Consider the following 23458-nt stretch of genomic DNA (forward strand, 5'->3'; position numbering starts at 1 on the left):
ATGTGTGTGTGCGTGCGTGCATGTGTGTGTGTGTCTGCATGTGAGTGTGATGTGATCTCTTCAGCACCGTTATCTACAGGCCAAAGTGGGGCAAGCAACTTCCCCTCTGTCTTCCTCTCATTTTCACCAGTAACACACTTTCTAGCGGTACAGGGTTTTTTCCAAAATTACCACAGCACAAAGAATTTTTTTCTCTTTTGCTCTTTTAGCTGATGCATTAGTAAATACCATCTGCATGTAGTGCTGCTGTCTTTTGATTCAACATATAAATCATTTTACAATATAGGCTTTCTTGTACTCATTACTTTGTTCAGTGTATCATATGATGTACCAGGTAATTATAACTGATATGAAAGCAACACCTCTCAGGGTGTCTTCAATACAAATGTGTTATGTGGGCGTCCCTCACACCTACAGCTGCCCCACCACACGAGTTTCCTGGGTCGGTGGCTGCAGGGTGAAAGAATGACTCAACACACTGAAAAACTGCACCACCATCAGCTAAGAGGAACACCAAAATTCCACAGACGTGCAGCTCCATCTTGTTTTGTCTTCTTGATCATATAGTTTTTGTAAGGAGTTGTGTCTTCCTGTCTCCTCCTTAGTTTTATACTTAATCAATTGCTCCTCTGCTGGCCTCTATAGTCACCATCCATAGGTTAGTAGACTACATCGTTCTTTCTGACATCTGAACTGGACTTCTGTATGAATTATGGCACAAAAGACAACAAATCCTGCAACAACATTACACAATTTGTCAGTGTGCAGTGTGCAGATGCCCAACCTCCAGCAAGGTTATATGGGCCACTGCACATGCCTCGGTCTCCACTAATTCCTCTAATAGGGCAGTCACCACATCTGTAGTTACGCGCAAGTTCAGTGCGAGGTCAGACTTGATATGTTCTGCTCTAATTATTGTGGGAAAGACCACTGTGACTTTGTCACTGATATAGCAGAGCACAAAATGTCCACATTTCAAAATGTGACACTTCTTTTCTGCAATTCAGGAACCAAGCATTTTAAAATTACAACAGCTATATAAAAAATAGATTTCGTCATACTCGCATTAGTCATGTTTCACTCTTACCAGTCACAATGATAAAGCATGCCTAATATAGAAGAAACACTAAGGATACACTTTCATGTGTTCATATAATGGTTTAATGGTGATTTTCACAGCTCACTTTTATTGCTATTTGTCAGACAAGTCGTTTGGCTTAAAAGCACTCATAAAAAGTTAGAGTAGAGGAACATTGACTTCAGCACTCATAAGTACAATAATTATGGAGATTATTTTATGGCATAAGGGATTTAAGGGAAAATACCTGTCAGCTATGTGAGAATGACAGTAAGAAAAAAAAACAAAAAAAACAATGGCTATGTCTGAATATTGCTGAGACAAACACACACAGAAAATAGCATATCATTATTTCCACCATTTTCATGGCCCGAATAAACAATCATATCAGGTAGGCAAAAAATACATAAACACAGAAAAGACTGCAGCCTTTTTGCCACTTAATTCCAAGGTTTTCTAATTGATGTTACACATTGGCGTATACTGCATCGTCATCTGCTGCCCATTCAGCCTGTAAAGGAAATAAGAGAAATGTCTTCTCTTCATTTCATGCATGCAAACATGAGGGAAAACCTGAACACTGAACAAGGCCTTATACATACCTCCATGTTGCCATATACATGGTCATTGGTGTAACAGTTAGAAAATGCTCCATCATCACAGTTCTTCATCCCTTTGCTAAGGACAGAGTGCAGAAAATAACAAGGTTTTGCATTAATTAAAAAGAAGCGCAAAGACTGTATACATTTATCGCTATGAGTAAGGCAAGGTAAAGAAAAATGGGACTGGGGCAACATTTGGGTCACACTTTACATTATGATACACAAATTACAGGGTAATAACTGTGTAATTACAGAGAAATGATCAGAAAGTAACTGGTAATTTCTGCTAATAACGAGAAACTATTTTGTATTATAATGTGTAATTTCTTGGTTAAATGACGGTAATTTCTGGTGATAACGAATAATTATTAGCATGATAATATTACTTTAATGTAGTATACGTTTTGCAATCTTTACTGAATAATTACTATTAATAATAGACATTGGAAACAAACATTTGACTCATGTTAATGTTAATGTTTTGTTTATTCCAAACTGAGGTGAATAGTTGAAACCTTGTTGCCGAGGAATACTTAGGGAGCTCCATAGTTTTGGGTGCATGCATGTCCTGCATATTGGATGTTGGCTCGTCATCATGGCTCCCCCTGCTGCCAGAAAAGTGATATCCAAGTTAGGACCAGAGGAAAACTGCTCACTCTACTGAAAACTGCTCGAAAGTACTAAAACCTTGTAAGCTGCAACACTGAAATATCATATGGAATCAAATCAAATCTAAACTCTGGCCTCCTGCTCCCATAATGGTTTGTTATGCAATATGCACACATAGGACACATTTCTGCTCATACAAACATACTGTATATGTACTACACACACACATACACACACACAGGTATGTTATTGCTAAAAATGCACCTAATAAAAAGCAAGATCAATCTTCTCCATACATAAAATGAATAAACTCGCAAGTAAAGTTGTCTGCACAAACTTACCATTTCTTTCTCACTCCCAAGGCTGTTAAGAATATCACTATAATCACAAATACTGCAACGGTGATGGCAATATGAAGACTCGTGATCTTACCTGTCCAAACAGAAACCATATTCACCATCATTTTTCTCTTGACCATATACAATTCATTGTAGCAATTTTGAGACGACATGTCGTGCTAAATATCTCCTTACTGTTAGCAGGAACAGAGAAAGTGAAGGAGGCGTTGCCCTGGCTGTTGTTTGCACGGCAGTGGACAAGCTCTGAGGAGCCCAGATCTCCCTTCAGGATCCCGATGGTAACAGAGCTATGTTTATCTGGCTTAGTGCTTTGCAGGACTTTGTCAGGAAGAAAAAACTGGATCATACTGGGAGGCTTGGACTCCGCGATGCACACACAGGTTACCACAGCTGAATCTGAAGAGCAGGAGGAGCCAGCCTTAATCTCAGGCGGGTCTGTAAGGACATGAAATGACAGTGGCAAATTGAATGATGCAGTTATCGTATTCATCAAATTCTCTCCTTTACTTCTTAGTATCTCTACTCAAAATGGTTTATTTCGAGATTCATTTCATTGTTTACCAGAGGTGTGACCAAGTCAACTTTGCTGGAGTCCCTAGTCAGTCTCAAGTCTTGAGGCACAAGTCTCAAGTCAAGTCAAGTCAAGTCAAAGTTTATTATAGCCCGATATCACAAAATATGTCTCAAAGGGCTGTACATAAAATAAAACAATAATGAGCAACATTAGCAAAATATATAAAAATGTAAAAAAGTGAGATAAACTACATATAAAACATTATAAACAAAATATTTGAAATATTTAAAAATATAAAAAGTGAGGTAAAATACAACAATACACAATATGCACATAAAACTCCTGTACATTCATACCTGGATACAGATGAAAACACAAAAATGTGTAACATACAGTACATATACGTAACCATGTGCACACAAAACGGAATATAAACTGGATAACCGTAGTTTAGTATTTAGGGCAGACTAAATGAGGTTGAAGGCTAATGCGAATAGATGTGTTTTGAGTTTACTTTTGAATGAGTCAACCGAGCTAGCCTCTCGAATTTGGATAGGAAGGCGATTCCAGAGAAGAGGGGCTTGGTAAGAGAAAGCCCTGCCACCTACTGATGTTTTATTTATTTTTGGAATAGTCAGGAGACTGGCATTTTGTGATCGTGAGGTGATCATAGGTGATAAGTAGGATGGTGCAAGTCCGTGTAATATTTTATAAGTTAAAAGTAGAATCTCGAAGTCAGATCTAGCATGTACAGGGAGCCAATGTAATGAAGTATGAACAGGGGTAATATGATAAAATTTTCTAGTCTTGGTTAATATCCTAGCAGCAGTATTTTGTACAAATTGTAATTTGCTAATAGTTGATTTAGGTAAACCAGAGAAAAGGGTGTTACAATAGTCAAGCCTAGATGAGACAAATGCATGAACAAGTGTTTCAGCATCAGCCATGGAAAGAATGGGACGGATCTTGGCAATATTTCGTAAACGGAAATATGCAGTCTTTGTAATGACGTTGATATGTTTACCAAAAGAGAGATTTGGATCAAATAGGACACCGAGATTTCTAACACTAGGGCTTTGTGAAATTGTGGAACCAGCTAAGTTCAGAGTGAGATCACTGAATTTGTTTCTAATCTGCTTTGGACCAAGAACTAGCATTTCAGTTTTCTCAGCATTTAAAAGGAGGAAGTTAGATGACATCCATTGTTTGATTTCTAATAGGCATTCGAAAAATGTCCACCCATTGGACCTAAAGCCCATTTGTCCAACAGCCCGTTATCCCGGAGGTGGTTGGGTTGAGGCATGGGGTCACTGAGGTTAGGGTTAGAGCAAGCTTACGGTCAAGACTGTCAGAAGCCATGGTTGTGGATGGAGCCAGGCATGGAGTTTTCGGACTATTGGGGTTTCGGAATAATGGGCTGTCGGAACAATGGCATGGCACCGCGCAGATCCCTGTAGCACACCATAACTGACCGTAGTGTGGTCTGATGAACAGTTGTTGTGTAAAACAAAGTGAGATCTGTCAGATAAATATGATCTAAACCAGGAGAGAGCAGTGTCAGTGAGACCAATATAACTTTCTAGATGATCTAATAGAATGTGGTGATCAATCGTGTCGAATGCTGCACTGAGGTCTAGGAGCACCAGTATTGAAACTGAGCCAGAGTGTGAAGAAAGTAGTAAATCATTTACCACTTTAGTCAGAGCAGTTTCTGTGCTCTGGAATTTTCTGAAGCCGGATTGATGAGGTTCATACAGATTATTGGATAAAAAGTGATCTATGAGTTGCTGAGCCACTGCTTTTTCAAGGAGTCTTAAAAAGAATGGCAGATTTGTGATTGGTCTGTAGTTGCTGATCAAATCGGGGTCCAGATTATGCCCAGATTATTATTTTTTAGAAGTGGCTTGATAACCCCTGTTTTAAAAGATGAAGGCACAATTCCACTAATAAGAGAGATGTTTATTATCTGTAGTAATAGTGGGCTGAGAATTGGAAAAAGGTCCTTAATAAACTTAGAAGGAATAGGATAAAGTAAACAAGTAGTGGGCTTGGAGGAAAGTACCAGTCTAGAGAGTGTTTCAAGGGAGATTATTTCAAAGTGGGTGAGCTTGCAAAAAGAAGAATGTTCAGGTGTAATCACCTCATCCTCGGTGGGAGTTGAGAAGGAGGAGGATATTGTTTTTCTGATTTCATCAACTTTAGTGGTGAAGAACTCTATGAAGTCAGTTGCAGTAAGGGAGGTGCTACATATAGGGGGCGGTTTACAAGCGGTTTACAAATAACCCAAAATAAATTTTGGGTTATTTTTATTATTTTGTATCAGGTCAGAGAAATGAGCAGTTCTAGCAGCATGAAGAGTTTCTTGCTTGGTTGTTCTCCATTTGTGCTCAAGTTTTCTGCATTTTTGTTTAAGAGACCGAGTGTCTTGATTGTACCAGGGGGACAGGTTTAGTCTAGCTTTCCTAGTAGACAGGGGGGCAACTGAATTAAACACGTTCAGCAATGTGAGATTTAAATTGTCAGTGAACTTGTTAAGGCAGCAGGACTGATCTATGGTGGTTACAGCAGACTCGAGTTGCTCAGCAAGTTTATGAATGGTAGTTGAGTCGATACGACGGGTAGTGTAGGTTTCAGTGTGGCTAATACAATGCCTAGACAATGTAACCTTAAAAGTAAAAAAGCAGTGATCTGAAAGGACAGGTAGATGTGGTGAGATAACTAGATCTGAAAATGAGAGACCACATGTCAAGACTAGGTCAAGCGTGTGGCCATAGAGGTGAGTAGGTACCTCAACATGCTGTGTAAAACCAATAGAATCTATGAGACCTAGGAAAGCTTTACTGAATGGCTCGGATTTGTCATCAACATGAATATTAAAATCCCCCATAATTAAAAGACTGTCTATTTGTGTCAGTATGTCACAAAGAAAGGTAGAAAACTCTGATAAAAATTGGAAATAAGGCCCCGGTGGTCAATATAAAATTGATATAAAATAAAATGATTGCAACTTAGAGTGCATAAGAAGTACCTCAAATGACGTAAAAACAGTGGTGTTAATTGGGTTTATCATTAATGATCTGGAGTCATATATAGCAGCTATGCCCCCACCTCTTCTTGATTCACGTGACACTAGTATAATTTGGAGGTGATGCCTCATTTAGGCTTACAAAGTCATTTAGCTTTAGCCAGGTTTCACATAAGCCCATAAAGTCAAGACTGTGGTCATTTATCATATCATGGATAAGCAGTGATTTAGTAGAAAGTGATCTAATGTTAATAAAGCCAATGTTTAAAGTATCATTTTGCAAAGTGGCAGGGGATAAAAAAGAGAGGTCTTAATGTGGATGATGTTATTCTGATTTCGAAAGTTGTAGCTCTTATATTTAACATCCCGGTTATCACTGATTATGACAGGGATATGACTATAGTGTGGAGTAAATGGTTATCAATACTGTGGGGATTTTCTGGGACTTGGCAGCTATCATTAGGAGTTTTATCATTTGAATGAGTAAAAAACAGGCCATGAGCCAGCAGGACCCTGTCTATCAAGAGTGGGTGTGTTTAGAATCAAGATGAGGTTGTTAGGGTCTTGCTGAGATGTGGGTCAGAAGGAGTTAAAAGCTATATAGTTGATAAAATTCGACATCAGTTGCCTGGCCTGCCCTGCCAGACAGCGTTTGCCCAGGCTCTCAATCAACAAGTCTCCTCTCAATAGTTAATGCCAATGATTCCATGTCGCGCTTGAGCTCAGTTGATTGTCTGGACATGAGGTCATTTGTTCCTGCATGCACTATGACTGTGTGGAAGGGTGAAGTTCAATCAGCGTTGGTGAGAGTTCAATAAAATCTGCTTCTTTGCCACCAGAAAGGCAGTATACTATGGCACCAGGTAGATCCACAAATCTGATAATGGAGTCGCCTAAAATCAGAATTTCGGGCTTATTATTGTTTCCAGTGCCAGCGGTGTGGAAAGGGAGGCATTGGCTGTACCAGCAGCGTTACCGGGTGCCCGAATGGAGTTATCTCCGGGATTAATACTACATACGGATACTGAGGCTGATAGTCGGGGACGTTTGCCAATGGGAGAGCTATTCCGGGAGCAATGGCGCCGCCAAGGGGTGGCCAGGGGGGGCCACGGCCACCCTGATACAATCGCTGGCCCCCCCCACTGGCCCCCCTCGCTAGTCGCATATGCATAATATGCTTCTGAGTATGCATAATATGCTTCTATCTGATATTTTACATTAGGTACTATTCATTTAAATCAATAATGTATATTTTTCATAATAGTTCATGTGAAAGAAAATAACAAATGCATAGCCAGCCAGCCGCTTTTGACTGTCCGTCACTGCGTCACACTCCGACCCCTCCCCTGGCCTGCTGCTGCACAGTGCACTGCCAGATGACAGTCTGCCTCATTGCCAGCAGCAGCTGAGCTCAGACCTGTCAACTCTCCCATTTTTCTCCTGTATTTTCACCCCCTCTCCCGCCGTGCTCCCGTTTGGTAATTTCCCCCGTAAATCTCCGGTATTTTCCCTTTTTTTTTTTACAGTTATACAGAGAGAGAGAGAGAGAGAGAGAGAGAGGTGGGTGAGCGAGAGAGAGTGGTGAGTGAGCGAGAGAGAGAGTGAGAGACAGAGACAGGTGAGTGAGCGAGAGAGAGAGCGGTGAGTAAGAGATGCCTCCACCCCTCGCGAACGGAGCGTCAGATGAGCCGATCAGCATGATCAGACAGCAGTAAAACTTAACAAAATGGAAAGGAATCCTTCCAAAACACAAAAAGGGACAAAAAATAAAGGCCTGTGAAGCTGAGGCATCAAAATGTGCAAAAATTGCTGACCTTTTCAGTAGTGCAAGCACCAACAACATTTCCATTGCCGGTGGAACGGCATCATCAGGCTCAGTTCCTCTCTCTACATGTCCATCCCTTTACTCCACCTTTTAATTGTTTATAGTTTGTTATTAGACAACGTTATAGTTTATTAGAATTTATTGTTACCTGGTGTTGGTTAATTTCAATATTTATAGTTGAAATTTACCAAATTAAAGTGCTAAAAATGGCAATGGCAATCCCTGACTGATTTCATCTGTATTGATATAGATTATATCACCTTTTCAAATATAGCCCTTTATCGTGATGCACTAAATGCTCAGTGTTGTGGTATCCTCACAGTGGTGGTCTGCTGGTGACAAACCGTATGTAGTACTAATTATTATACTAATACTAATACTATGCACTGATGTGCATAGTATTAGTCTATGCACATCAGATAATTAGTAACATTAACTGTAAAATAAGAAACCAAAGTATATCAGTATGCGATTCCTTAACTCTCATATTGACATAGTTTTCAACTAGCCTATACACTACAACAGCATAATAGAACTCCTGAAATTCGGTTATGGCTTTTGGTTTTGTTGTGCCACCCCTAGATTTTCAGTGGCCACCCCTATGAAAAATTTCTGGGGGCGCCACTGCCCGGGAGCTGGAAGTGGGTGGTGGGTAGCGCTTGTTGGATGATGCTATAATCCGATCGGCTTCAAGAGCGTGAGAAAGTGGGGAAACTGGGTCGTCGGTGACCTCAGCCAGAGGAGCAAAGCGGTTGAAGAGCTGAGGAGAATCATCTTCTCTATTGGGGTCGTAGAGAGGAAGGGAAAACTTCCTCCTGCCTTTCACCACAAGTGGGTGGCACTAGCCCCGCTCCCAGCTGTTCCCTCCTGGGCAACGGTGGTGAAAGGCAGGAGGAAGTTTTCCCTTCCTCTCTACGACCCCAATAAAGAAGATGATTCTCCTCAGCTCTTGCCGAGACCAACGGGGACTGACAGCCCGGCTGTTCTAGCCAGGCTAGCCGACCGGGAAGAGAGCTCCGTTTGTCGCTGGAGAATATCCATGATAAGGAGCTCACTGGATTGCAGCTCAGTGTTTATATCTTTGAGTGCTGATGTCGTAGCCATTCTTCGGGAGGAGACTTCAGTCGGACGGTTGGAGAGACAGGATCGTCAAAGTACGTAAGGAGATTGACCCAAGTTATCCTTCTAGTAACGTTAGCTGTCCATTTAGATCACAGACTCACAGTCAGTACCAGCAGGGAAATGGGGTGAACTGTAGTATGTCGCACACAGTCAGGCTAACGTTAGTGAGATGGTCCGGAGACTGAAAGCAGAGAACAGAAACAACTTCGGCAGCGGTGTTGAATTGTGCGAAATGACTACGTTGCTTACTTGGTAGCAACCGTAGCAGTCAGGAAAACAACCACCATAAAATAAGATGCTGTGGTCCACATTCAAGGACGGCAATAAAACAACAGGACTGGAAACCAGGAGAGTGCTTTCCGAAGCAACACTTACTGCGGTGATCGAGCTCTTGACGTTGGTGTAGCTTGGTTCCCAGCTAACCAACAATAGGCAATAACTTTGTAATCCGTCCACATAAGGTTGAGGTCGGGCAGGAATGTAGACGGTTGGTTAAAAGAGCATAAAGGACTGCAAGATCGGTTAATGATAGGCCCTACTGGCCGATTAAAAGGATAAAAACACTTTAGAACGTTAAGCATGACGGAAGACAGGAATCGCTGGCAGCAGCCATGTCCACAAGTGTGTGGACATTTCTGGTTCCTGAAATTCCCAGATATCCAAACTGAGAACTGGGGCACGGGAGTAAACTGACCTGGAAATGTCCGTATACCCACAATGGAATAATCGGAAGTATCAAGTCAAGTCTCAAGTCTAAATGTAGAACACCCAGTCAAGTCAGAAAAAAATCAAGAGTCCAGTATCAATTTTATATCAGAAAGAAAACAAAATATCAAGAACGTTTTAGTAGCATAAAAACTCGGTAAATGCATCATGATTTTGATTTCTATAATCAGTTTCAAATAAATTCAATGATCCCATACAAATTCAGAAAACAGAATTTAAATTCAGTCGTCTGGTGGAACAAATCTCATCACCTTCAAGTCATTTACACAAACACAAGTCATCAAAGTACAAGTCAAAGTCAAATCCCAAGTCACCAGAACCCAAGTCAAGTCAAGTCTCAAGCAGTTTGAGTCCGAGTCGTGTGACTCGAGTCCCCACCTCTGTTGTTTACTTACACAGCACATTGAGCTGCACCGGGCTGGACTTGCCCTGTCCTTCTGTGTTGATGGCAGTGCAGTAGAGGGCACCTGTGTGTCTGGAGACATTTGCCAGTGTGTAGAGGTGTCCACTGTACAGCAGAGCACCGCTGTCATCACGCCACTGGTATCTGTGTGCAGCAGGGTAAGCCTCACTGGAGCATCTCAGCTGGACAGCCTCTCCCTCCCTCACACTTGACTTGTAGTCAACCTTCACATTCACTGGGGCGTCTGCATGGAGAGGGACACAATTAGTGTGTAATACCATGGCAGTAATTGTGTTATGGGCTGAAAGATGATGAAAAGAACTTGCACACTGGCTATGAAAGGAATAATCCAAAATAGAGATTTACTGATGCAAAAAAAATGACCATCTTCAGTTCTCCTGGAGTTATTCAGGAGAACTTAAACTTTTTTGTTATTCTATCACATCTATCACATTTTTTGCACTTGAGCACGTCATGTAAATAAATATTTTTTCATTTCTTTTGCATCAGTAAGTCTCTATTTTGGATTATTACTTTCATAGCCAGAGTGCGAGTTCTTTTCATCATCTTTCAGCCCATATGCTTTTTGGAACCACGCACACATGTTGTTTTGCACACATGTCCAGTGAGTATTTTAGTCTGTTACAAAGCAGTGTTAGAGCTGGTTTGGGGAAGTACAGCACATAAGCAAAACACTACATCCCCAAAAATATATGTGCAGCGAAGTAGGGGCTGAAAGGCCGAAAATAACATGGCAGCGAGCCATAAAGGAGACTGCAACAATCCAGGTGCATGATGGAGACGGACAGAAAATGACAGAATTTGAGAGACTGATGCTGTGTTGACATGCCAGCCAGTGTAAGTGAGAGTGAGTGACAACGTGAGGCTACATGATTTTTTCCTGTGCAGATGAATACGTGATGACTTTAAATCCTCTGACAATGACTTGACCTGACTCACAGAAGCTGCAGAAGTTAATTTTACTGTATATGACTCGATTTGTCTGGTTAGAAGCTATCGGAAGAAAAGTCTGTCTGGTCTGTCAGGTGTGAATGCCAGTGCAGCTTAACCCAACGTCTAACAGATCGTCATCGTAAAATGTATCGCTCAAAACGCCTGCCTCTCTGTTTGCTCTTTCGACCTCAGTGCATTCTAAAGGTTTGCAGCCTTTATTATTAAGGAATATACACCTAACTTACATTTTACTTTGAGGACCATGGAGCTATTCATGCTCTGCCCTCCTCTGTATGTTACGGTGCATTCTAAAGACTTGTTGTGATCATTGCGGGTGGGATGAAAGGTCAGCGATGATCTTGCTTCCCACTGGCCGCTGTCAAGCCCCGTTGATTGTAAATTTAGTTTTCCAGAGTGACTCCAGGTGAAGACGGGGGGATCAGCGGGGCAGGAGTGAGACGCAGAGCAGGAGGCAGACACAGTTTCACCCAGCGGTACCTCATTCACATGCATAGTGATCGGTTCTGGAGAGCCTATGGCAACAGAAAAGGTCATGATGTTATATAATGATATTGTATATCAGCATTTCACCTATATTTGGTTTGCCAATGGTGCCAAATTGACCTGTGAAATTAAGGGAGAGATTTTCCAGCATATAGGAACAAACTCATAGCACTATTGTGTCTTTTGGTGGCTATGCTGGCCTTTTACTTGTTTGGATATCACAGAATCTTTTAGATTTCCACTGGGTTCTTGAAGTGGTCTCTTGGTTTATAGTTTATAATATACTTAGTTTGTAACATGTAAAATTAGAGGTAAAACTCCCCTTAATAAAGTGATCTTAAATGCAATGTGCTAAGTGAGATGCAAGTCATTTTGGCTAAAATAAAGACATATTATTTCTGAAACAGGAAGACATCTCTTGATTTTATTCCCAGGCAGTCTGGATGTCAAATAGCATTGATGTCACATGTTGTTGTTATCCTTTTGCATCAAAGTTAAACACAGTGACCAATTTGATTTGTAACTGTAATATTGTTAGGGGAAACCCTGCCTTAGGTTGTAGTTGAATCCTTACCTATCCAATACAAGGCAAACGAAATAACTGAAATAAAGCATAGTGGGAAACCCTGCTGTATTGTTAAAGAATGTCATTACCAATGATTATTAATCTTACTCACTAACCATTGTAATGGAGACTTGATTGAGTGTATAAATGTAATATTATTACTACTGAAATTGAAATTGTAATTCAATACACTACTCGTTACTGGGAAAATTATTGTAGGATGTTAACTGACCACTGACCAGTACAAATAATTAGTGGAAAGAGTGATTAACTATAAACAATACTTGAGATTAACAGCAGTCGTCATGGTAAAAGTGAGAATCGTTACAAAGAGTGTTGACAGGTATCCAGTCGTAACCCTGCTGTATTGTTAAAGAGTTTGATTATCAATGATTATTAATCTTACTTACTAGTCATTGTAATGGAGACTTCCTTATCTAGATAGGAAAAATTATCATAGCCTTCCATTTCAATCCTGAAATGGAAAGGCCCTGTGTCAGTTGATTGGAGGGGATCTATCTTCAGTGAACAGCTCTTCTTGCTGAGATCTCCAACCAGCGCTGCCCGATTCCTGTACTGCTGCATCATTTTAGCTTCAACTGGGTGGTAGATAATATGATTTGTCTTCTCAGTCCAAATCCCAGTGAATGCAGTGACCTTCCTCCCTGGGTCTGGGTAGTTAAATGAACAGGGAATCACCACACAGGATCCCAGCAGGCCTTTAACTGAGGACGGCACCTCAGCGGTCCAAGACGAGGCATCAGCTTGAATAACTGGAATAAAGCAAAGAGGAAAATGTAATCAACTGAGACAAAGAGAGAGCAAGCGAAAAGAAAAAGAGAAGGAGAAAGAGACAGGGAGAAGGAGAAGGCTACATCCACTTAGGAAACACAATGTTACTGGAAAAGCTACCTTGTGTTCGAGCAAAAAAAGGATACAGCTGAGGAGCCAATTAAAGTTCTGCACACCAAAAAAACATGAAAAACTAAGTGCATGTACTGCATGTTTTAGGTCTATGTTTTAGAGCACTTCTTATCAGCAATACAAAATTCTAGTTGCATATACAAAGTATGTACCATACCTGTTAAACCAAGGCACAGCAAAAAGAGTGGCCTTTGTACAGCATTCATCTTGCCTCTCAGGGTCGGACCTGCAGATAAAGTGACACATAAAGTGACAAACCAGGCAATAGTGTGATGCCACGGTCAGTTTCCTTTAAAGAGAAATGAGTCATCTAGTTTCCATTCCACCTTAATACACCACACACCAACTGTAATATATGTAAAACTTGTCTTTCCTCTATTGAGCCTTTCAAAAGTCCAAGTGGACTTTAGATAACATTTACTGTTTTACATTTTTACAATTTTACATTTTTACATTTACCATTCACTTTTTTCAGTCTTGTTTTTCTCACCTATTCTCTTCCAGCTCGTATATTTTTCACGGTTTACTGTCCTAAACTTTAAAAAAATACTACTACTTAAAAAAAGTACGACATGCACTCCTGAGCATGTCTAATTAGGTCTACTATTATATTTAATTCTTTTTGTCTCAAGTCGGCCCTGTATCTGAGATTTCAGGCATTGGCGGCAATGGAATTTATGTCACAGTCTGTGGCATCCTGCTCTCGCTTCCTTTTTCAGATAAACAGTAGTGTGATGTCTTTATTTTAGCCATCATGACTTCTCCAATTTTATTTTTGTGGGGCATGTTAACTATTTCATGCAAGGCGAGGCTTCTTCAACCCATTTCCAGCAGTCCTGATCAAAGCCCTATTAACTAATCACACTGATAATGGGCCATTCACCAGTAATACTCTGCTGGGTTCACTGAGAAAACCTCTAGCGCTGATGAATGACCCATATCAACCTGAAACACTGTGGCTGTAAAGTGATGCTTATTATGCACTACTTTGCTTGGCAGTGGGTGTAGTCCTCATTTTACTACAGTTTTCATTATCGTTTGATTTTTTTTAAAATAAGAAATAAGTGTTACCTTGGAGTCGTTTGCTATATTTTTCCATAGTTTATTAGGTGCTCAAGAGGAGAGAAACCACAAGTATCAGACTAAACCTCAGAGAATCCCCCCCCTCCCCACCCCCAGACACACAGACACACACTCACCCCACGAGCACCTAAAAAGCTCAAGCTTATTTTCTTGAAATATATTTCAAGTTAGCTACATTAGCTATTTACTACTGAAGCAAGAATTGATTATTGTTTTTAATATCTTGAAATAAACTTGATAAGACAGAATACAAGAATGCAATATACAAAGTATATAATAATAATAATAATAATAATAATAGAAATTGTTAACAAAGCTTTCATTTTAGAGACATTATGATTCAATTATTATACAGCAATTGTTGCTTGAAAGCAATTATTTTGTAAATGCATTTAAATAAAAACAAACACAAAAATTAAAAATTATATTTATCTTAAATTAGCATGTGATCATCACAACACCACAGGTGTGGGCTTCCTTGGCTCAGTTGATAGTGAGAGTAATGACACAGGATGTGTGATTTCTCCTAATACGGCAGCAGAACCCCTGAATAAAACACATAAACAGATAATCAAACATGAAAATAAAATGGTTTCATTCAGTGCACCTCAGTTTCACTTGATTATGTCCATAATGTGTTTAGTACACAAAACAGAGGAGTAATGTAAAAATCTGGTTTTCCATCGATATTGTTACTATCAAGACTTTATTTACATACACCCACTGCTTCCTTTTCATGAACTCACATTTTGGCACCAGTACAGTAAGGCGCTGTGCTGAGAGCAAAGGACTGGCTTTTAACTAGAAACCGTTTTAGAGGACATTAGGTGCAGATTTGTGGGCATAAGAACACTAGTCCATACTCGGGGATGCGCGCGCCACAACTACGTGCAGACTTGCCAAAAATGCGTCAGTCCCTGCCTATGCCGATGCTCAATGCCCATGTGCAGTTTCAGATTGATTGGCCAACCCATTGAGGAGCAAAATGGATGCAGACAGACAGACAGACAGACAGACAGAAGGACAGAGTTTTCCCTTATTTTATAGTAGGATAAGGAATGCCCACACTCACAAAAATAAGTTTTAAGTGTGAGTTTATCAATGGAAATATAAACTTTCCATGTTGCAGGATGACTACAGAGATCACAGCTCCTCTTAGCTGTTACCTTCTCATTCTCCAAGGTACAATTTTACCATGGTCCAGGAGCCAGGACCTGAACATTTAAAAGAAGATATGGTTTGGGGTTCTTTTTTGGATTGGATTATTATTATTGTTATTATTGGATTATTATTCACCTGCCCCTTCCTAGGTCTGTGCGCATCCCTGCAGTCCAAAAACCATGCATGAAAACAAGTTAAAAGAATTAGCTTCTCCATTTTATTAACTGTAAATGTAAAGTGACACTAAAGCACCCATACATTTTCCCACACACTGAAAAACACTGTAGCACATACTCAAGGACATTCTTGTTTTTATTTTCTAATATCCGCGCTGTCAGGATCTTCTTGCTTAGTTGCTGTGTTGTGCTTAAATGTCCATAATAAACAAAGTTTTTTGGAGCAGTCACCACAGACAGTTGTTGACGTATTCATGGACCCTGATCACCAACAAAAGCAGGATTTAGCATTCCTCCTCTGTTGGGACACAAGCTGCTGCTGTCTGGGGCAGCTAGGTGAACGTAACGGATGCTGCGGGCCAGGTACATCTTTCGCACAGCAATGCTTTGCTTCGTTTCAGCACTCCAGAGATCCTCTTCATGCTGTGCCAGGAAGTCCTCCAGTTTGACCGTGTCTTCTTTTTGCCGCCCCCAGGACAGTTTCCTGGGACTCGGGGTGATGAGGCCGCTAGATGCCGAGTTCCCCATGATAGGAATGGATGTTCAGGGTAAATCTGTCAATGAAAAATCAAAGAAAATATACCAAATGAATACCTATTAATTACACATTAACAGAAAAATATATATGCATGTCAAACTAAGGAATCCACATACCCCAATCCCATTCGTCGTTTCCTGGGTTGTTAAAATAGGCCACAGTACTGTCACTTCTTACCAGATGTCACCTTTGGTTTATCTGTTGATGTTCCAAGGCAGTCAGTAACTGAAGCAGAGGTGGACAGGCGCCTCATTTTAAAGGCCGACCTCTCATGTGGACAGAGGACTTGACCCTGTCTGTCATCAAAGCAGCAATTAATCACCGCTGATCACATTCATCACTGCTGATTAATGGATCTCAGAAACAATTGTTTGTATCAATCACAAATTCCTCTAATCAATAACACACAGAGATTCAACATTTCATCATGTGAAAAGGTCTTATCTCTGTAAATATTAGAGACTTAGATATGTATTTATTGTAAGCTCTGTCACAGTATATTTATAGCAGTGTTTCATTTGATTTGTTCAGTGACAATACATTGGCAATAATAAAATGTGCTCAATATGCTACTATTATAGAGTACTAGTAATATATGGATTATTTTTTTTCTCTTTTTGTACTTATGTGATCATAGTTCATACCTAATAATAGCATGCACATTAATAGTCACATTTTCCAGGAAATGCCTCATGTCATTTACAGTTTTACTGTGACCCCTAGAGGTCACATTTTCATCAAAGTGCATTCTGTTGTAACTCTACAGAGCAGCATGTCATATAACTCCTGACGGTTACTGTTCTCAAAGAGTTTGATCTTTTTTGCAAAACAGAATCAGCTCTGATCAGCCAGACAGCAGCAGAATCAGGTAAGATTCTGGTGACTCCAAATTATTCTTGAATATAGCACAATAACATATTCATCGAATGTTGGTTCAGCTAATTTGTCTGGGCATTTTGGGAGTTTCTGACATATAATATGTCACCTCAGTTTCACTTGATAATTGGGCAATTTGGAAATTTTTGGTTTGATATACTATGAAATGTCTTTCACTGTTATTGTTTACCTTCTGTCTCTGACTTATAGCCTCAGATTTATTAATGGCTAATCTGCTAGTTGTATGAAAATTGTCATTGTATGAATGGATAAAGATAGAAAGCTAGAAGATGTATGAATATGATTATATGATAGGAAATATTTTCATCTTCGATTTGTCTATTTAAATGAAATTCAAAGTATTATGTGCTTTTCCACATGTATCCTGTATGACAACATTAATAATGTTGTTATACATTTGGCACTCACGGCTTTAGATTAGTGCTATTTCATGCAGTTCCACTTTCCCAATTGTAATTTGCATGTTGTCTTGCTTGTGATTTTATTTCATTTAATTTCATATAAACATCCCCACAGTGGATTAAATCAAGAACACAAGTCAGACAAGTATGGACAAACAGAGAAGGATGATGATATTCTGGCTGCTTTTAGAAGGTAACATTATTAGTCTCCCCTTTGTTTGAGGTTCTCATCTCATGCCTATAGACCTCGTAAGTCAGATGCCCACATGCCCAAATGTGGCTCACGGTTCCATAGTAATTTCTCTGTAGGGAAAATGAATGGGGTTTCACATAATCATGACATAATCGTCATTTCACATAATGAATGGGGTTTCACATAATAGAGAAGAGTCATTTAATTGTTTGTTTTAGGATCATTAGCTTTCCTGCAGAAAGGTACTGTCAGGAGGCACAACAACAACGCTGATCCTTGAGAACTGCTAAGCAACGTACAGAATCAGAGTAGAAGCCCGCTGCCAGCCGGTGACGCAAATTATATGCACTGAAGTGTTTAGCTTGTTGCTAGCAAAAATACTACGTAGACTAGAAAACGGTTACAGAAATCAACAGACTTAGTGCCATTAGAGACATAAATATACGTACGCAGGTAAAAACGTACCGACTTTGAAAATCCTGCATTAAACGTCGACTGTGACAGAGACGATTATGTGAAACCCCATTCATTTTCCCTACGGAGAAATCGCTATGGAACCATGAGCCATATTTGGGCAAGGCTGACGTCATTCAACTTACGAGGTCTATACCCCAAATACAAATCGAATCGATCAAAATGAGACTTCCTAGAAGTCGTCTAGATTTTTAAGAGGCTCTTTCATCATTATTCTCTTTCATCAGCAGCTGCATCTATCAGCAGCCCTGTGGTTTCTGGCCAAAGGGACACCCCGGTTTTTAAGGAGCTCAAGGCCCTGGTTACATCCTGTGTTGTGGTGCCTTGCTCTTTCACATATCCTGGACAAAATCTACCCAGCAGCAAACTCAGAGGGATCTGGCATCTTTATGATGATCAAAATCAAACAGTCTATCATGAGGAGAGGTTGAGTATCACAGAGAACTTTAGGGACCGCACAGAGTTGGTGGGAGACCTGGGAGACGGCAACTGTACCTTAAAGATGATTGAACTAAAAAATCATGACAACGGCCCTTTCTGTTTCCGAGTCGAAATACCAGAGAAGAGAGAATTCTCCTTTGTGGAAAGCTGTGTCCGGCTGAAAATGCTCTGTACGTGGAAATATCTTGTATATAGTATACACTGCATTGTCAAAAAAGATCTCCATTCCAGACTTCAGAAACCTACACCAATTTCTCATGTAACATCATGATGTCTCTCTTTTTCCTTTTTCTTTTTTCACATGTAGCTAAGCCTCCAGATCCTACACTGACTCACACAAAGACAGCCATTGAGGGTCACCCGTACATTATCACCTGTTCTATCATGCACACCTGTCCCTCCAATATGCCTACACTCACATGGAGTAAGGAAAGCTCCAAAGACGGAGTCATTGAGGATCACAAAGACAACGGCCATGGTGAATGGGAGACACAGTCCATTCTGACGTTCATTCCTGAGGAGAAGGACGATCACTCTGAGATCACCTGCACAGCCAAGTTTTATGGAGGGGGGAGCTCATCTAAAACCCTTCAGCTCTTTGTAAAACGTGAGCCTTTATTCTCTTTGTTGGTCATTTATTCCCTAAACTAGATAGGAAAGTGCAGTAGATAATACTTTCTGAACTTTTTACCATACTGAGTATGGTAATACTTAACCACCAAGTCCCTCTGTATTGAAGGGGTTTGCACCAGTTTGGCGTGTATCTTCTTGCATGACATCAATCCAGTCATCTCTTAATGGGCGAGGCAAGTTTTAAAGCTGAAATCCGGGATTTCCCTGCTTTGTCTCCCCGTCTGGCAGCGAAAAGTATTTGAACTGATGTTCAGACCACAACCAGACAACCATGGAAGTGTTCATTTGCTTATGATGATGTAAATATATCAACTTGACAGTAACAGCAACATACAATGTGTGCTGCTAGTATATCAGTCAGGTTGGCCAAAAATTATTTTCACTGTAAGCTCTTTGGGTCGGCTATGCTAACTAGCTAGCGGCACTTGGCTACCCAGTGCAGGTAACCTGTGTTTGCCAACATTAGTTGGATAGTCAGCAGTCTTTCGTCCTACCCTGTCAAAAATTTCAATAGTGGTCTCTGGAGTGCGTCTCCAGCCATGGTGATACTGCCAATTGGTATTGTTTAACCTGATCCAGATGGATAAAATAACTTTATTTATTACTGAAAAAAAGTCCTGGATTCCAGCTTTAAGCACAACCTAACCTTCTGAGTTATCACTTTCATCCTGTGATGCATTTCTCTCTGCCTCTATCACAAAGACATGAGTGGTCACCCATTGGTTTCAATTGGTTTTTTCATAGATTTTTGGTAGAGAGGGAGCACAAGTCTTTTTTGTAGGTATGTCCTTCATTTTGACCATACTGGATGTTTTCTCCTTCCTAGAGGAAACATGGCTCATCAATTATCTGATTTCTGTCTGTTTGCAGGTAGAGAAAACCATCTGTACATCATCGTCCCTACAGCTGTTGGGGTTGGTACTGCGGTGGTTTTTGGAGCACTGTGCGTTCTCATGATGAAAAAATACAAGTGAGTCTTTTCAGTCCCCTGGGTGGCATTAGCCAACAGACTGAGAACAAAAACCCATCAGTAATAAACACATTAAGAATCCTTGAACAATTAAAGGAATTAATTTACCCTCTTCCTGCCTCATCCTCAATACATCAAAGTTTGTTTACCGTATGTGTTTCTCAATGAAATGGCATTTTCTGTTTGCTCTAGGAGACGTATTACAGAACTACAAAGCAGTGGGGAAGGCAAGTAAGTACGAAAATGTTGTAGAGCAGATTCAGTTTCGTAATTTCAATGCTTTTACATCCTTATCATGATTAGATTTTCAGTCTGACGCCTACTAATGACTCTATTCTGTCACATTTAGCCTGTGGAACCGGCTGTCCAGACTGTCTCGCAGGTGAGAAAAGCAGGTGATTTTGGGGATTAATTTGGTTTTTTTTTTGGCCATGAGTTGCCACAGGAATCCATTTTGTCCCCATAAACTTGTGGAATCTGCTGGAGAAAAGAAGGGGGAAGTAGGCAGGAATGAATTTAGCTGAAATCAATAAACAGCTGAAATAAGTGTAACTCTGATGATGTTAATTAGTACTTGTGAAACTCTCAGGATCCATTCTGGGGGCCCTGGACCATTTCATCCTGAGCAAAGGTAAAGGGCATTTTAAGCATCTTTATCTTCTACTATTATTTCTTATCTATTAGTTCTGTACTCTCCCACTTTCAACTTTCAACTTTAAACGGACCCACGCATGGCTGGTGAAGTGAATTCTGTTTTTTTTTTAGAAGGTCTATGCATAGAATTTGCATATTTTCTGTTCTCCTTTTTAACAAAAGGTCTCTCTGGGGCAGATTCTCAATGTCTGAAAAATAGGACTTTCATGTGCTGCAATATGTGAGAATATAAGTGAATATTATTTGTGACTGAAACTTTCCTTCTTACTTGCTGTGATTTTCACGTTGATACCTTAACCTTGACTTTCAAAAGTGTACTTTTTGCTATATTTAAACAAATACATGTCCATGTTTTATTGTCTATGTTGTATGTTGAATGATCGATTTATCGTGTAATATGCAAACAAAAAAGACATGGTGGATTTGGGTACAGTTCATATGTAGGTGTCCTAAGTGAAAAAGGTTAAATAGCTAATCATTGTTTTCCAGACAGTGTAATAATAAAGATTTTGATCCACAGGTCCAATAATGTGCGTTCAACAACCTCAGGCAACCAGACACTCTCCAAGCCTCGTTTCCCATCCCCCAAAAGGTACTTGGCTCACTTCTCTTAAACTTGACCATTTGACACCATATAGTACATTGAAAATTGCATTATTATAATTGCTGCTGTTGTTGTTGTTGATTATAGTATATGAAACTTTTTGTTGTTGTTGTTGTTGTTGTTAATGGGCCTCAGCCAGCCAAGATTCAGCAAATACAATGAGGTATGTACTAAAATTGCCGCTGATTTATTCCCAAATAATACATCCACTACCAAGCTCTCGAAGTATAATGACTAATTTCTCACAGGACTTTGATGACGATGATGCTGATTATACAAACACTGCGGACCTCAACATCTATGGAAACCTCTGAAGCGATATTGCCTTCCAAAGAGAGAGGTCAAGATCAAAGCAACCGACAAATCTAATCACCTCCACTCAGTCTCTTCTACAGAGCAAAATGTATTTCATTCTTTCATCTTGATAATTTGATTATCAGGAAAATTAAAATGCATTTTGAAGTAATGCACAATATCTTCATGGAAATTACGTCAGATGCTCACTTATAATTTTTGAAATGTATTTATTTTTGACAGTCTTTATTGTGTTTCAATACTCTTTTACATTATAGTCATATCATTTTCATGTAACATCACGTAATAGTAATGGTATCTGCATTATTTCTAAATCTTAAAAATCAGCATGGTATCACCCTTGTCAGGGGATATAAGTATGGAATGATTTCAAAGATGGGATCAAAGTAAATAAATAAGTAAATAGAAATTAAGAGAAAAGAAAATTAAAAGGTAAATAAAAGTAAAGAAGAAAAATAGGAGGGATAAATAAAATAGAAATAATAATAATAAATAGACGGGTGGAGTGAGGGAGACCTTTCCTATGTATATGCATATACTGTATACACCCATTTATACAAACGTATATACATACATATACACATACTTACAGATGTACACTCACACATACATACATCTACATACATAGCCTACATACATGCATACACCTCTATATATATATGTGTTATATATATACACCCATCAACATTAAGACATACTGTATATTCACCTGCACCTATGTATTAAATGAATTTGTACCGTATGTGCGGTTTTTTTTATGTAAAAAAAAAATATCTGTCTTTAGCTGAAGTTATAGCTGTTATACGCCCCATAGTATACACTCTTTCCACAATCTCTGTCCAATTTTTCACTGTTGGTGGTTTGTTTTTCTCCAGGAAATTATAATCATTTTCTTTGAAATAAACAACAACAATTCAAGTAAACATATTTGATGGTTGTTGTCTATTCCTTTTGGCACCTCTCCCAGTATATAGTGTGCTCCACATGTTTTTGCAAATAGTGTCTCAATTTCAAAAATCTACAGAAATAACATGTACGTGAACCAAAATCCCGCTGAAGCTTTTCAAATGACCTTGTAACTTCCCCATCAAACAGCTGACCTATAGCAGTCAACCCGTTGTCAGCCCATTTTCTAAACTCGGTTTCTATTTAACTGGGGAAAAACTCAATATAAGCCACTATTTTCAGTCCCCTTTCACATTTGACTATATTTTCAAAGTAAATTTTATCCATTCATTGCCTTTTCATTATCATTTTTGTCATCCATGCTACCAAAATTGTCAGCTGTGCTGCTCAGAGTAGTATTTGAAGTGTCTTTAATTCTAGGCTTTTTATTTTGCCATATAAATCTCAAAAGTTTGAATGTTGCCAGGGGAACCAGTATAGGTAAGGACTGATATAAAAAAAAAAATTCTCATTCTCACAGTTTCCACTCTTCCAATCAGTGATGAGGGAAGAACCTCCCATCTCAGTAAATCTGCTTTTTCATCTTCCATTAACTTTCTGGAGTTGGCTTCATATAATTGGAAGGAGTGATGGTAACTTTGAAGGTATCTAAATCCACAACTAGACCAGTGGAATTTAACCATTTCATCAAGTTGTGGAGGGCTTTTACCTGATAACATCACTGCTTCTGGCTTTGATGACTGATTTTATATTCTGACATTTCACCATGATCACTTAATATTTGCTTTATAACCAGAATTGT

General features: G+C 39.6%; 2 protein-coding genes across 6 annotated transcripts; one reads left to right on the plus strand and one right to left on the minus strand.

Annotated features, from left to right (window-relative positions):
- Nucleotides 1-1161: 1161 nt before the first annotated feature.
- On the minus strand, nt 1162-13432 carry LOC139663943 (sialoadhesin). Its single transcript, XM_071542743.1, has 9 exons — nt 13368-13432; nt 12697-13059; nt 11463-11750; nt 10256-10507; nt 2823-3083; nt 2631-2721; nt 2196-2288; nt 1681-1756; nt 1162-1589 (listed from the first exon to the last, which is right to left on the minus strand). Exons 1-9 carry the CDS (start codon nt 13414-13416, stop codon nt 1545-1547), a joined length of 1518 nt encoding a protein of 505 aa, XP_071398844.1. The 5' UTR covers nt 13417-13432; the 3' UTR covers nt 1162-1544.
- LOC139663953 (myeloid cell surface antigen CD33-like) lies at nt 9048-22585 on the plus strand. Of its 5 annotated transcripts, none has more exons than XM_071542770.1 (13): nt 9048-9166; nt 16106-16178; nt 17001-17036; nt 17582-17659; nt 18361-18744; nt 18882-19181; nt 20078-20177; nt 20370-20408; nt 20527-20559; nt 20767-20808; nt 21352-21423; nt 21571-21598; nt 21684-22585. In XM_071542770.1, the coding sequence occupies exons 4-13, from the start codon at nt 17614-17616 to the stop codon at nt 21747-21749; spliced, it is 1110 nt and encodes a 369-aa protein (XP_071398871.1). In that variant the 5' UTR covers nt 9048-9166; nt 16106-16178; nt 17001-17036; nt 17582-17613; the 3' UTR covers nt 21750-22585. The 5 variants fall into 5 exon arrangements, 4 of the variants coding, with proteins under 4 accessions (XP_071398871.1, XP_071398854.1, XP_071398863.1 ...); XM_071542762.1 differs by having other exon boundaries at nt 9065-9170; XM_071542753.1 differs by lacking the exon at nt 16106-16178.
- Nucleotides 22586-23458: the final 873 nt, after the last annotated feature.

The sequence above is a fragment of the Centroberyx affinis genome, unplaced genomic scaffold, assembly GCF_046629955.1.
Source record: "Centroberyx affinis isolate AG114_WGS23_722 - 3 ecotype Tasmania unplaced genomic scaffold, CSIRO-AGI_Caff_v1 ptg000230l_1, whole genome shotgun sequence".
Classification (NCBI taxonomy): Eukaryota; Metazoa; Chordata; class Actinopteri; order Beryciformes; family Berycidae; genus Centroberyx; species Centroberyx affinis.